We start from the raw sequence: 15,865 nt of genomic DNA on the forward strand, positions 1-15,865 counted from the left end.
GATTACACAGCGGTGCGTGTGAGTTTTTGTGTGCAAATAAATAATAATAATAATAAAAAAAAACTTGGAAGCAAAGAAGTTGTTAACTTCAACGACAAGAGAAAATTGTCATCAAGAAAATTTGCACTGAAAATTTTGTTGAAGCAATTAATTGATGCGTCGAAGTTTGTTTCATGGTGACGAAATTGTTTTCATTTACATTCAGAAGCGTCATTTTATGTAATTATGTCACAGATGATGAGCTACACAACAAATCTTGCCACCTTAAAATTATTAATTTCAAACAAGAAAACCTTGTGTACCTGCATGATTTACTTACCGTATAAATTAATTCACACTATTTGTGTGCATAAAAATATAATTTAGTGTTCTAAAAAAATTATTAAGTAAGTATAAATTTATTAAAATTAATTCTAGGCTATTTAAGGATCTTTTTTTTTATTTATTTTTTCCATTTTTATTGAATGGTATTTTTACAATATATATTGGTATATCTGGGTTACTAATAAAATAGGTTAGTCTATGCTAGGTTGTTTCTCTTCATATTTCAATATCATTAGATCATGTGAGTCTCTCACATTTTTATGAAAGTTGATATATGTTGATGATCCAGGGACTAACATCTGGCAGAATTAATACTTCAAGTATATCAGATAATAATCATAATTAAATGGTTGACGATTTAACTTCAAAGGTCTTGCTTAATGTAATAGTATCATAATTCAGAATATTATAGAAATTAAAATATATTTAATGGAAATTATAAAACAAGCAAGATGCTGGCAACTAAATTAAGTTTGTGATTTTGTATGTACTTTTTTTTTACCACAAAATTTGTAATATCATTGAGATTGAGAAATATTGATTTCAAGATTTACAAACCAATAAAGATAATCAAAAGAAGTTAGGGTGATAAATAACAAAAGACGTCAGTAAATTTGCAACGATTCGACTGTGCATGTGAAGTCAAAAGCATAATCGTCTTTAAATTCAAATTCTAGACTATAAGATGATCAGTACATCCCAACATTAAATTCTGGAACGTTCAACCATGCATGTGGGTTGATTCGATATTGGCCGATGAGTAATGCCCTAACCCATTGAAATCGTGATATGTGTCCAGTTAATTAGTTTAATTTTTAATTATTTTTTACCTTGATTTTTTATTTCCCCCCATCTTCAACCACCCTAGTTCACCCTTAGTTAATTTTCAAATCTCAAAACTGAGAACCAGGCACGGCATCATTACATCTAATGCAGTTGCTCATTTACAGATTCAATATCATCGTAAATGGCAATTGTAGTTTTGTAAGTAACGTTTTGGATCATTTATTCTTGTAATTTGTTTCTGTTTGGTTTGCTTCTAATTTAGATTTTTTTTGTCATTTTTTACTCGAAACCACTAAATACACAAAATATTATTTATTTTCCATCAACGTTATAATCTTACATGACTCATGTGACGAGAACAAAATCTATATTATACATATTAAAATATATCTAAATAAAAATAAACAATAAGTTTTTTCTTCTCATTTTGAAATATTGAATGTCGTTTTGACTTATTTTTATTTTTTTAGATTTATTTTAACGTGTGTAATATATGTTTATTTTCGTTACAAAAGTTATGTCAGAGATCATTCGTGTCGAATAAGCAATATTCGATTATTTATTGACTTATAGCGAAAATCAAATATATTAAAGTTACATGACTAAAACTTAAAATATGTCGATTTAATATGTCAATTTACATAACTGAAATTGCAATTTTTCAAAATAAAAAAATCACCAAATAGTAGTGATTATTTCCTTTTTATGCGTTCACCAAATAAACAAATTCAACAAAATCTACACTAATTATTTCCAATACTCAGTGCATGTTCGATTCTTCTTGTTTCCTTCATCCTTTTGGTTTTTTTTTACTTAAATTTGAAACAAGGCCTATTCTTTCTAGTTTCTTCCTCTTAAGATTTATATCAAACGAAAAAGTTTAGTATATGTGTTTCCGAGTAAAATTATTCATTACTCTATAATATTAATTTTCAGGATAAAAGCATAAATATTACTTAGTTATCATTTTTTTCCTTAATTACTCAAAAAAGATATCCATTAATTTTTTAAAAATTATAAACTATTTTTAAAATTTATACTAGCCAGGGACGGAGCCACCCTAAAGGCTGGGGTGGGCTCCAGCCCATGTTTGATTTTTGGGCTTATTTAAAAATATGGATGTAGTTTTTTTCTTTTTTAAATTTTAGCTCATTTTAGCCCACAAATTTTAAAAATAAAATAACATTGAGTATATCACAAATTTTAGCACAAATTTTAGCCAATAAATTTTTAGCCCAGGATCCAAACTTTTTCTGGCTACGTCCCTGTTACTAACATTTACCGAAAGTGATTTTTTCTCCCAAAAAAAAAACATGTTTTTAAAAAAAACACTTTTACGATAAAAGAAAATAATCCACCTTTTGATGTGGATCTGTATCATGGAAATGATGTTAGAACATACAAACAAAGTATTTAAAAAACTATGAAACATAGTCTTTTAATTATAAAATATGAAAATAAATATTAAGCAAAATGAACTCTTTTTCTAACAAATTTTTAAGTCATCACTGCCTTTGCTTGTATCTCAGCAATATTATTTTAAATATTAATATTAACAACCAAAATATTTGATAATCAGGCGAATTATTAATGCAAATAATTATGAATATAATTAATATTGAATAAATATAACCTGCTTCATTAATACATATATGAACACGACGGGGACAAATAAATGCTGGGAAAAAAGATACAAGGATATCGTTTCTAGGTTAGTTTTTCCACTCTTTTTCGCAATTTGTCCGATCAGATTCCTCATATACTTAATTCCCATTTCCACATATATTCATTTTCCGATATCTGCATTGAAATGCATGTGCATGTGCAAATTTACGTGCATGAACAAATAAATACGAGGAAATAATGATCTGGGCTTGGATCGACATTCCTTTTATCAACACTATTCTTATTATTATGCAGGTTGATTTGAGCACCATTGTTGTATATGAAATTGCTTGGTAATTTTGGCTGCATTTTTCAAATTTCCGGCTCAGGTAAATTTAACTTGCGACTTTCGTTTTTATTTTAATGTTTTCGATTTGTTATTTTTCTGTATTTTGGTTAATCTTGTGATTTTATGAATTCCCCTGGATTTAAAATTTATTGAATGCAACGGGTTGGAACCGTTCGAGTTCTACGTTTTAGTATTATTTTTGTACACTGGGCTGGGATGACAACAAAAAACTATAGAGCTTGTTCAGTAATTTGGATGAGCAATTCAACTTCGGCAGAGGAGAAAGTAGGATTGGATCTTGTGAGCACGAAAGATACACTAAATTTCGACTCGATTAATGGTTAATTTTTTTTTATAGATAAGTGGATGTTTTTTTTGTGAATTTGTGTAGGAATACACTAATCGAATGAGAATTTAAGCACTGCGAAAAGCCATTTTTTTAGTGGAAGTGAATGAAGGTTTCGTTTTTTTGCATTTAATTAGGCGCTGGGTCTAGTGGAGTGATTTTAACTACTTGTGAACTGCAGGAGACTGAGAATTTTGTTTGAAACGAGGATTCCACGTGCCAATGTCAAGTTCATCTCCTGTGAAACGAACATTTCGAAAAGCTTTATCTTTGTCTCGAAAAAATAAGTAAGATCGTCAGCTAGTGTCTCCAAAAATGATGCATTCATGCTAACGAACTAAGGTCTAGTACTAACATTGTTGAAAATTTTATATCTCCAGGGTGCCAAACGGAACCACAGAAGCGGATGATCCAGATATCTCGAGGGTTGCTCAACTGGTCGACCAGCTGCACGCCAACGTGACGTCTGCACATGAAAAAGAACTTACCACGGCTCGTTTGCTAGGTATTGCAAAAACAAGAAAAGAAGCTCGAGCTTTTATCATTTCACATGACCAAGCAATGCCGTTGTTTGTGTCCATTCTTCGAAATGGAACTCTGCCAGCAAAAATAAATGTTGCTGCAACTTTAAGCATTCTGTGTAGAACCAAGGATTTTCGAGTAAAAGTGCTTCTAGGTGGATGCATACCACCTCTACTCTCACTTTTGAAATCAAATGCAACTGAGGCTCGGAAGGCAGCTGCTGAAGCCATATATGCCGTGTCATCCAGTGGAATTTCAGATGATCAAGTAGGCATGAAAATATTTGTTACCGAAGGTGTGGTTCAAACTTTATGGGATCAGCTCAATGCTAAAAATAATGATAAAACAGTAGAAGGATTTGTCACTGGAGCGTTGAGAAATCTGTGTGGCGATAAAGAAGGATATTGGCAGGCAATTCTTGACGTCGGTGGAGTGGATATTATTGTGGGACTTCTCTCTTCGGAAAATTCCACTTCACAATCCAATGCTGCTTCTCTCTTAGCACACATGATTCTAGATTTTCCAGATAGTGTCATGAAAATAGTTGATTCAGGTGCGGTCAAATCCTTGCTCAGGCTCTTAAGTGATAAGAAGGATGTCACTGTGCGAGCCAGTGCTGCCGAGGCATTAGAAGCTCTTTCTATAAAATCAAAAAAAGGCAAGGAATCTATTGTTGATGCGCAGGGCATGCCATTGCTTATTGGAGTTGTGGTTGCTCCTTCCAAAGAAGGGATTCAAGGAGAGGTAGCAGAGGCTCTTCAACGGCATTCAATGCAAACTTTAGCAAATATATGTGGTGGGATGTTTAAATTAATTATTCATCTTGGAGAGCTTTCTCAGTCCTCAAGGTTAGCTGCTCCAGTTGCTGATATAATTGGAGCTCTTGCTCATTGTCTGATGGTTTTCAAGCAGAATGGTGATGTAGAACCATTCGAATCAACAAAGATTGAGAGCATATTAGTTATGCTTTTGAAACCCAGAGATAATAAGCAAGTTCAGGAGCGCCTTCTAGAGGCCATGGCCGGCCTATATGGTAACGCATATCTATCAGTTTCCATCAGTCAATCAGAAGCTAAAAAGGTGCTTGTTGGGCTCATAACCATGGTGTCTGGTGATGCTCAGGAGTGTTTTATTTTTTCATTAATACGGTTATGTACTGAGGGGGTAAGTGTATGGGAAGCATTAGGAAAGAGAGAAGGGATTCAGTTGCTTATCTCATCATTCGGGTTATCCAATGAAAAACACCAAGAATACGCAGTTAAGATGCTTTCAATCTTGACCAAACAAGTCGATGACAGCAAGTGGGCACTAACTTCGGCTGGTGGAGTTCCTCCACTTGTCCTATTACTAGAAGTTGGATCTGAGAAGGCAAGAAATGATGCAGCACATATTTTGTGGAATTTGTGCCATTACAGTGAAGAAATTAGAGTCATTCTTGAAAGTGCAGGAGCCGTTCCGGCATTTATATGGCTTCTTAAAAATGGTGGACCAGAAGAACAAGAAGTTTCTGCTAACACTCTAATAAAGCTTATCAAGAATGGAAATCCATCTTCCATCAATCAGTTGCTTGCTTTGCTCTTGGGGGACTCTCCAAGCGCCAAGACACACGTCATCAAAGTTTTGGGTCATGTTCTTTCCATGGCATCATTAAGTGATCTTGTGAATCCAGGTGCCACTGCTTATAAAGGTCTGAAGGCACTTGTCCAGCTTTTCAATTCATCAAACGAGAGGACTCGAGAGCATGCTGCATTGGTGTTGGCTGATTTATTCATCAATCGGCAAGATTTATGTGATGGTCTCAAGACAGACGAAGCTGTGAATCCTTGTATGAAAATATTAACCAGCAACACTCAAGGCATTGCAACTAAGTTCCCTCAGGCACTGAATTCTGTATCCCACCCAATCAAGTTTAAGAAAATGAGTAAGACATCATACATCTCAGAAGGTGACATCAAGCCTTTGATCAGAAAAGCCAAAACATTACAAATAGATTCTGCAGAAAGGGCAATGGCTGCATTGTCTTATGAATTGTCGGATCCCCAAGTAGCTGCAGAAGCATTGGCAGAAGATATTGTTTCCGCCATAACACGAGTTTTGGGAGAAGGGTCTTTGGAAGGTAAGCAAAGCGCCTCTCGTGCTCTTCATCAATTACTGAAGCATTTTCCGGTAGGCGATGTGCTGACTGGTAGCTCTCAGTGTCGATTTATTGTTCTTGAGGTGATTGATTCCTTGAATGCCACGGATGTTGATAGCACCGAGTTTCTTGATACTTTAGAAGTTGTTTCACTATTGTCACGGACAAAACTTGGCCACTCCTCCTATTCACCATGGTCTGGACTCGCCGAAGTTTCGTCAAGTTTAGACCCTCTGTTGCACTGCCTATGCGAGGGACCTACATCAGTACAAGATAAAGCTATTGAAATTTTGTCTAGACTTTCTACGGATCAACCAGCTGCTTTAGGCGACGTATTGGTCTCAAATTCAAAGTCGATTGGTAATTTGGCTATTAGAATAATGAATTCCAGAAGCCAAGAAGTGAGAGTTGGGGGAACAACGTTGCTAATTTGTGCTGCCAAGGAACATAAAATCCAATCAATACATGCACTGGAGGCATCTGGGTACTTGAAACCTCTTATTTACACGTTAGTGGATATGATGAAGCAGAACTCTAGTTGCTCGTCTGTTGAAATTGAAGTTAGGACCCCTAGAGCTTATAGAGATAGATCAGATTTTCAGGGTTAGAGATGATTTCGATGTGCCTGATCCTGCAACGGTCTTGGGAGGTACTGTTGCCTTGTGGTTGCTATCTATAATTTCTTCATTTCATTCAAAGAGTAAAATCACAATGATGGAAGCCGGAGCACTGGAAATTCTTTCTGACAAGTTTGCAAGACATGCTAATCGTGATCAGGTAGTGTTCAGAACCAGTTCATCTCCATTCCACATTACATATCTTTGTTATTCTTCTATTTTTCTCTTTATCTTCTTCTAAATTTTCTTTCTAAAATGATACACTTTTCTCAGGCAGTTTTCGAAGATACGGAGGGTATATGGATCAGTGCCCTTCTAGCGGCTATATTGTTTCAGGATACTGATGCTGTCTCCTCTTCTACGGCCATGAGTTTTATACAATCACTATCAGTCCTCTTCAATTCAGCTGAAATGATTGATAGATTCTTTGCTGCTCAGGCGTATGCTAGCCTTGTTGGCCATGAAAATAAGGAAATAAATCTAGCAATAGCAAATTCAGGTACAGTTTCTGGCTTGATGTCCCTGATAGGACATATTGAATCAGATATGCCGAATGTGATGGCCTTGTCTGAAGAATTTTCCTTAGTAAAAAATCCCGACCAGATAGTTCTTGAAAGCTTATTCCAAATCGATGAAATTAGAGTAGGTCCTGTTTCTCAAAATACTATTCCTCTACTTGTTGATTTATTGAGACCCATTCCAAATAGGCCAGGAGCCCCATCCTTCTCGGTTCGCCTTTTGACAAAAATTGCACATGGAAATGATACCAATAAATTATTCATTGCTGAAGCTGGAGCACTGGATGCTCTGACCAAGTATCTATCATTGAGCCCTCAAGACTTGACCGAGGCAACGGTATCCGAATTACTAAGAATAATGTTCAGTAATCCCGATCTTGTTCAATATGAATCGGCTCTCAGTTGCATGAATCAACTTGTAGCTGTTCTTCATCTGGGATCAAAAAGTGCGAGATTGAGTGCCGCTAGAGCCATAAACGAACTCTTTGACTCGAAAGAAATAAGAGATTCTGAAGCATCAATCCAGGCCATTCAGCCTTTGGCAGATATGCTGGATACGCCTTTCGAGTACGAACAACAGACTGCTTTAAGTGCTTTAATTAAGTTGACTTCAGATAATTATGCAAAGGCAGCTATGCTGGCTGAAGTTGAAGGCAATCTTCTTGTCTGCCTCCATAAAATCATCTCATCTGTTGCTAATTTGAAACTAAAGAGTGATGCTGCAAAATTGTGCTGTATTCTTTTCGGGAATTCAAGAATTCGAGAATCGCCAATCACCTCAGAATGCATAGGACCTCTCATATTGTTGATGCAGTCTGATGAAGAAACAGCTGTGGAATCTAGTGTGCGGGCTTTGGGGAGATTGTTGGAAGATGAAAACCAGGTGGATATTACATCTTCTCATGATCTTGTTGGGAAGCTCGTTTATCTGGTTTCCGGAACAAATCATCTGCTTATTGAAGCAAGCATATCCACACTAATTAAACTGGGGAAAGATAGAACTCCAAGGAAATTGGAAATGGTAAACCTTGGAATTATAGATAACTGTCTCAAGTTACTCCCGACTGCTCCAAACTCATTGTGTACCACTATTGCAGAGCTCTTCCGAATCTTGACAAACAGTAGTGCTATTTCAAAAAGCCTAGCTGCTGCAAGAAGTGTAGAGCCTTTCTTTATGCTACTGTTCAAGACGGATTTTGACCTTCAGGGACAGCACAGTGCCCTACAAGTTCTTGTCAACATTTTGGAGAAGCCACAAAGTCTTTCAAGGTGTAAACTTACTCCTAACCAAGTCATTGAACCTTTAATTTCGGTTCTTGAATCCCCATCACAGGCGATCCAGCAGCTGGGTGCCGAGTTATTGTCTCACTTTCTTGATCAAGAACATTTTCCGCAAGATATGCTTACAAAAAATGCAATTCTTCCTCTTGTTCATCTTGTGGGGATCGGGATTCTGAATTTACAACAAACTGCAATAAAGGCATTGGAAAATATCTCCTTGAGTTGGCCAAAGGAAGTTTCTGATGCTGGTGGTATATTTGAGCTCTCCAAGGTTATTGTTCAGGAAGACCCTTTACCTTCTGATGATTTGTTGGAATCTGCTGCATTAGTACTCTCAAATCTTCTGCGTTTTGATGCTGACTACTACTTCAGAGTTCCGGTAGGGGTACTTGTAAAGATGTTATATTCAGGTCTTGAGAGCACAGTTGTGGTCGCCATAAATTCACTGATAGTTCAAGAAAAGGCTGATTCTTCAAGTGCTGAACTGATGGCTGAGGCTGGTGCAATAGATGCTTTGCTAGATCTAGTAAGGTCTCACCACTGTGAAGAAGTATCGGGTACTCTACTAGAAGAACTATTTAATAATACTCGGGTAAGGGAAATGAAGGCTTGTAAATATGCAATTGCCCCTCTCGCCCAGTATTTGCTCGACCCACAGACCAGATCTGAAAATGGCCGACTTCTTGCCGCTCTTGCTCTTGGTAACCTCTCCCAACACGAAGGTCTGGCTAGGGCTAGTGATTCTGCCTCTGCTTGCCGAGCTCTGGTGTTCCTCCTCGAAGATCAGCCCACGAAAGATATGCAAATCGTGACAGTTTGTGCATTGCAGAACTTTGTCATGCACAGCAGAACAAATAGGAGAACCGTCGCTGAAGCAGGTGGTGTATTGAGGATTCAAGAACTGCTGCTGTCCTCGGATTCAGAAGTTGTAGATCAGACAGCACTGCTTGTTAGATACTTATTTTCGAATCATACCCTTCAAGAATACGCATCAAATGAACTAATCAAATCTTTGACTGGTAATTCACCGTTCATATTCCTATTTCATTTCTTCATGTGTTTTCAACGTCCTACTTTAGTTTTGCTTTTCAGTAGATAGGATAAATCTATCTTCAAATTATCAAATCTTTGAACTCAAATCATACTTCAGGAGCTTCTAATCAATTCGTTTTCCACGTGCAGCTGTTTTAGAGAAAGAAGAGTCATCTAGATCCAGCGTAAAAGAAGAAGAAATTTTGAAGACCATACATGTTATCCTTTCCAATTTTCACAAGCTCCATGTTTCTGAAGCAACGACACTATGTATACCCCATTTATTAACTGCACTAAAGTCTGGTACTGAGGCTGCTCAAGATTCTGCATTGACAACCTTGTGCTTACTGAAACATACGTGGTCGACCATACCAATAGACATGTCAAAATCTCAAGCTATGGTTGCAGCCGAAGCCATTCCTTTCCTACAAATCCATATGAAAACTTGCCCACCGAATTTTCTTGATAGAATTGAAAGCTTACTCCACTCTTTACCAGGTTGTTTAACCGTTGCAATAAAGCGTGCAGACAATTTGAAGCAAGTGACAGGAGGCACTAATGCGTTTTGTCAACTGAGCATAGGCCATTGCCCTGCTAGGTACACTAAGGTATCATCAAATGATAATTTATTTAGTCAAACATAAAAATAAATCAATCTTGAACATGTGTGTGTGCAAATTATTAGGTTGTGAGCCACAACACGTCTCCAGAATGGGAAGAAAAGTTCACATGGGCTTTTGATGTACCACCTAAGGGCCAAAAGTTAAATATTGTTTGCAGAAGCAGGAATACTTTTGGAAAGGTAAACTGCTTTTCTATTTAACTCTAAACATGGTACAGCAAAAGAGGGGTGGACAGAGGATATTGTTTGATCACATATCCTGAGCAAAAGGGTCTTTTAGGTTTGCTTAACCGTGCCATTTTACATAGTTAAAATGTCTTATTTCAGACCACTCTGGGTAGAGTTACAATCCCAATAGACAAAGTGGTGAATGAAGGATCTTACAGTGATCTTCTCAACCTTGGCCAAGATACCAACAAAGATAGCTCATCCCGGACCCTTGAACTAGAGATGGCGTGGTCTAATAGCACGTTGAATGAAAACGTGTGAAACAAGTACAAGATCACATTTATCAATTATTTAATTTTGGCATCAATCAAAGAAAATATGTTTCCATCGAGATGTGAACATATGATAGAAAGATCCAGTTCTTAGGTAATGGAGCTGATTGTAAATTGCAGTAAAAATTGACAGCAATTCTTTTTTTATTTATTTTTATCAGAGATGGTGGAAACATAGAAGGGAAGGTGGTTTCCGCACGCTGAACGGCAAGTCTTTTTTTTTTCTTCAGGAACTGGTGCAGTAAAGACCAGGGGTAGAAACATTCTTAGGTAAATCATCCTCTGTTTTTTAGGAAACCGGAAAGGAAAATGCAATTCTTGTTCTGTATCTTGTAACAAACCATTGTCAAGAGGAAATACATTTTTTGAAGGAAAAAAACGAAAATAAAGCAAAAAGTCTGTTCATTTTGGGATGTTTGAAAATGGTTCCGGAAAGCACATGGAAAAACGGCCCTCTCTTTATTTTCCAAAAAAAAAAAAAAAAAAACCGCCCTCGCTTTTCTAGACCACGTTTCTCGACTGTACGTATTTTTCTTCAATTCTTTGGTATTGCTATTATTATCATATTCCTCAAGAGTCGAATCAGATAATCAAAAAGTAAATTTGTTAAGGTGAAGCGAGGATAGAAGACACTGTTACTTCAAAACAAAACATGTAGAGTCTATTCTATAAAGCATCGTCTAATGGACTTTCCAGCTGCTAATTTATGGCACGAAGATGCATTTGATACAAGTAGCGCCACTATTTTGCAGCAGCAGCAACAAGCGAAGCCCTGGTTCGGGTAAAAGCAGCAATTAGTGATCCAAGCTGCAGCTTATCATTGCATGCTAAACTCAGCCTATATCTGCATCCCAGAAATATAATTACAGAAAGAACAAATTCATTAAAAATAATGGTAAAACTATACAGCAGCATATTATTACACGTAAAAAGGAACACCAATTGAAGCAACCATTCATCTTGAGGGAAGAATTTATTTTATAATGCAACTCCAAGTGAAATTAAGTTTGACTAAAGAAGAAAAAGGAAACATACTCGATATCGGCCATTTCATTTATAAGAAGAATACGAACATCAGCCGGCATCTTGATCTTGAAAACAAACCTATTGTCAAGCAACAAGGGTTGAGCAAAATGAAATTTTCCCAGGTGAACAACCAAAAACACAGGTACATACATTGTTACTTCTCTCACAATATCCACCAAAGCCAGTCCTTTTCTTGTCTTGATTTCAGAAATTTCTGCATATGGTTAATAGTAACAAATTAAGCAAAAAACTACAGATAAATGTATATAATTCAAAGTTCAAGATGGATACTTTTGTAACTCGTGGCAAATGACTCATTCAGAAGCCAAAAGGAAATCTGTTCAATGTCTTTAGGCAAAGGATTTCCAGTGCACAAGTATATAGCTTCTTCCGTAATCTGCTGAGAAGCCATATGTGTTGACTGCAAAAAACAAGAAGCAATTAAATTGAAATAAGGATTCACACAAGAGCACAAAAAGAAAACAACAGAAACCAATATAGTTTCGACATCATTATCAGTTCATATGTTTGAAAACGAAGGGCAATTCATTAAGCAGGCTGGCTGAAAATTCCAAAACTCGAGGATTGCCCAAGACAATGATATCTTTGGCATTTCCCAAGATTTGAAGACAGGTTTCACCAGTGACCGAGACAAGGACATTATAAAGGAGTTTTTTGCACCAAATTCTCATGTGAAATATCGAAAATTAACACTTGCGAAAATTAAATAGATATCTTATACCTTAACCTTTTATAAAAGTTGGACGAACACCACCCCGCACCAGCTGAAAATCTGACGAGGTGAAGGATTTTGATGATATCTTCTAGACCAGTGATCAAAATGATCGGCGACCAAAAATTTTAGAAAGAAAACTCAATTTCCTACAAATCATAATGCAGGCCGGCTAGACTAGTTCTTAAGTTATCTATACTAACTGAACGTTTTCGGTTGCTATATCCGTTTCATCAAGCTCAATCTTATAGTGTCCAGTTAGCTTAGCTAACATCCGAACTAGTGTAGCCGGTCTGAAATATGACATGTATCAAACTGTTTATTTCTAACCGTTTTGCCCGTGGTCATTTGGTAACTAGTATATGAGATATCATCATCATACTTCAACTCGACAGATTTCCAGCAGAAGCAGGGGTATTCGTGTAACTTTTATAAAAACTGGATGCCTACTTAATTTTCACAAGGGAGAAATGTGAATTTTCTATATTTCATAAGGAGGTTGTACAGAAAACTCCATTATAAAGTATAAACAATAAGATCTAGGAGACAAATGAGGTCCAAGGCTATTTTGAGCACTCAAAATGCCAAGCTGAAGCATTAAATGAAAAAATGTGTGCCATCCTTTACCCCAGAAAGCTTCCAACAATTGTCAGAGATGGGCAGGTGGGATCGAGGGCACAGTAAGTATGAAGAACCCCATTGATCTTATAAGTACATTTTTGTAGAGATAAAGTTGTGATTATTTGCAAACAAATAACACAAATATGAACACAAATATGAACTGCAATCAAGAGATACTAACCTGTAAAATATTCAAGGCTTTTCTCATGTCACCATTACAAAGTCTTACAAGAGCCTTCAAACCATTTTCAGGTACGTCAAGCCTGAATCAATCATATTATATTGGGTCAAATTATATTAATCGCACTGAAGCTGTAAAAAAAATAAACTTCCAATAATTCTAGTAATATGGTTAAAATATAAGATAACCGAAACAAGAAAAACATTTAAACAATTACGATCAGGCATTGCTGTTAAACTTACATTTCAGCTTTAATAACATGTTTAAGCCTCTCAGTGATATTCACAGCATCAAGAGGAGCAAATCGAAACCGGGTACACCTTGATTGTACGGCTGGAATAAGCTTGTTGACATTGTTACAAATCAAAGCAAATCTAGTGCTTTTTGTGTATTTCTCAATGACTGCAGAGCAAATAGAATGGAGCACAAGTTTCAAACAACAAATAAAAACAAAGACATGAATAAAAGACAAAAACAATTCTTGCCACGACGGAGAGCGAATTGTGCATCCTTGGTCATGGCATCTGCCTCATCCAATAGAACTAACTTTACAGCAGATTTTCCCCTGCAAAATAAAAGCTTCTCAGACAAAGTTCACAAAATAAAGTCAGCTCATATGTAATGCGTCAGGAACACAGAATTTGTATAAATTTTATTCAAACGGTAAAATCATCGAAAATATGTGCGGAATCCTTCTAAAATCCTTCAATAGGTCTATCATTCATCCACTCCAATTCTCCAAACAAACAAGTATTACACACGAGCAATTCATAATATACCCAAAAGAGATACTCTGAGTGCTTGCAAAGTCCTGAATCTGCTGCCGGACCACATCAATACCACGATCATCTGATGCGTTCAGCTCAAGAACCATGTTGTGCATCTGATTCCCATACAGCTTGCGCGCCAATGCCAGTATAGTGGATGTTTTCCCCGTTCCTGGTGGTCCATAAAGCAGCAAATGGGGTAATCTGTTCCCACTAGCTAATCTGTCAACTGCAGCACAAAACCCATTGCACAATTTGAACGTGGTCCTGAAAATCTATACATATATGGGTACATTCACCGTAGGAGAAACACATCCACTCTGGCATAATTGCATGGGATAAAAAAGTGTCGAGACACACATAGACAGCGAGAAAGACTTGCAAACAGCAATGAACAAAACCTCATCAAGTCTTATCTTTCACAATTTGGAAGCAACACCTTGCCAATAATTTCTTTATCTCTTATTCTAGTCATCAAGAACATTGGCACCCTTGATTATTGTGATTATTGGTTCTGGAAGTACCATATCATAGTAATTTTTCCGGAATTAGTAATGGTGTGAGGGTTTCAAACACAAGAGAATGTGTGAAGAGCGTGATGATTAATGAAGACATGCAGAAACAGAAACATGCTTAACGACCATCTCTGATGGAGGATTAAGCTAGGGATAAGACAGGCATAACCAGATAATCTGAAAGGACTTTGTCAAAAAAATGGTGAATGTTATATTGTATTGCTAAAAAAGCTGAAACGAAAAATACAATGGCTTAATCGAGGTAAAATGCAGGAACCCAACTACATACAAACATTAAATTCACGCCCAAGCGGCTTAAAAATTCCAACCAAGTGCACGAGTCAACATAAAACACTTCAAAAAATAAAAAATTCTAGAGAAAGCATTAGCCAGACAGTAAACGCACCAACTGTTCGAAGCAAAGCAGCATATAAATGAGATATATACACATCCGTAAGTAGTGATAGAAGAGTAATTTACTGGTTTCAACAATATCACGGTGCGCTGCGACGTCGTCTAGAGATTGAGGACGGTACTTCTCGACCCAGGGGATGGCCTTGGATTTCGGCGGAGATACGACGACGTTCTTTCCATTATCGGGTTTCGGAATGTGATTGTTGTCGCCTTCGTCGTCGATGTCCATGACTGAAATTGTGCCCGCCATTGTCCAAGGATGATACGACGCCGTTTGGCAGAACAGACCTTTTTTCCTTTTTTTCCTACTAGGAATGGAGACTGATTTCCTACTGTAGAACTTGCTGCGGTTTATGTTTGTGTGTACACTTTTTGAGCGCTGAGAATGTGGAGAATCATTTATTCACAAATGCGATTTTTGCTCAAATTGGACGAAACTTGAGAGAACACTACCGCGGCGGGCTCGCTGGGATGTTATTTGGCGCCAACGTTGCCCTTATTTTATGAATTCCCTTTAATTTAACTTTCATTTGTTCAAAAATCAAATATATTGTTTGAGTTATAACATGTAGTTGAATTTTTACAAATATGTTTTAGATTAAACTATATTGTCATTTAAATAGATCTGTTTTTTCTTTGAAATTCGATTAAATAACTTAACGACACCGTGAACCCAACAATTTTTATTTTGTGAGAGTTGATATAGAAGAAAAATTTGATTCAAGAAATAATTTGGCTTATATATCAAATGTTAAGAATGCTAGATTCATTCGAAATTCACTTAAATTGTTTGAATTTTTTTTAAAAAAGTTTAGAATCTCACCATATAAAATAGAAATAACATATGAAAGCTTTATTTAAATATAACCAAGCCATTCCAAACACATTTCAAGGACAAATAACAACAAAAATTATATTATCTCATGAAAATACAAAGAATTACAAGAATTTGTCATAAATTGAATTTGTCTT

General features: G+C 36.5%; 2 protein-coding genes across 2 annotated transcripts; one reads left to right on the forward strand and one right to left on the reverse strand.

Moving 5' to 3' along the window:
- The first annotated feature begins 2,988 nt into the window (after nt 1-2,988).
- On the forward strand, nt 2,989-11,289 carry LOC140807488 (protein CELLULOSE SYNTHASE INTERACTIVE 3-like). The gene is given in 8 exon segments (XM_073164345.1): nt 2,989-3,104; nt 3,592-3,697; nt 3,791-6,647; nt 6,649-6,843; nt 6,957-9,501; nt 9,665-10,122; nt 10,200-10,316; nt 10,464-11,289. Coding segments are annotated over 7 exon segments (6,399 nt in total). The 5' UTR covers nt 2,989-3,104; nt 3,592-3,632; the 3' UTR covers nt 10,626-11,289.
- LOC140807489 (replication factor C subunit 3) lies at nt 11,224-15,383 on the reverse strand. The gene is made up of 9 exons (XM_073164346.1): nt 14,960-15,383; nt 13,977-14,193; nt 13,683-13,762; nt 13,440-13,599; nt 13,198-13,279; nt 11,954-12,083; nt 11,813-11,876; nt 11,672-11,740; nt 11,224-11,480 (listed from the first exon to the last, which is right to left on the reverse strand). Exons 1-9 carry the CDS (start codon nt 15,141-15,143, stop codon nt 11,378-11,380), a joined length of 1,089 nt encoding a protein of 362 aa, XP_073020447.1. The 5' UTR covers nt 15,144-15,383; the 3' UTR covers nt 11,224-11,377.
- Nucleotides 15,384-15,865: the final 482 nt, after the last annotated feature.

The sequence above is a fragment of the Primulina eburnea genome, chromosome 12 (assembly GCF_022965805.1).
Source record: "Primulina eburnea isolate SZY01 chromosome 12, ASM2296580v1, whole genome shotgun sequence".
NCBI classification, from domain to species: domain Eukaryota; kingdom Viridiplantae; phylum Streptophyta; class Magnoliopsida; order Lamiales; family Gesneriaceae; genus Primulina; species Primulina eburnea.

Coding starts and splice junctions, on each gene's coding strand:
- LOC140807489 (XM_073164346.1), bottom strand. CDS start 15,143: ATGGCGGGCACAATTTCAGTCATGGACATCGACGACGAAGGCGACAAC. Junction 13,763..13,976: donor ACTCAGAGTATCTCTTTTGG/GTATATTATGAA, acceptor TTTATTTTGCAG/GGGAAAATCTGCTGTAAAGT. Junction 13,280..13,439: donor CATGTTATTAAAGCTGAAAT/GTAAGTTTAACA, acceptor TGATTGATTCAG/GCTTGACGTACCTGAAAATG.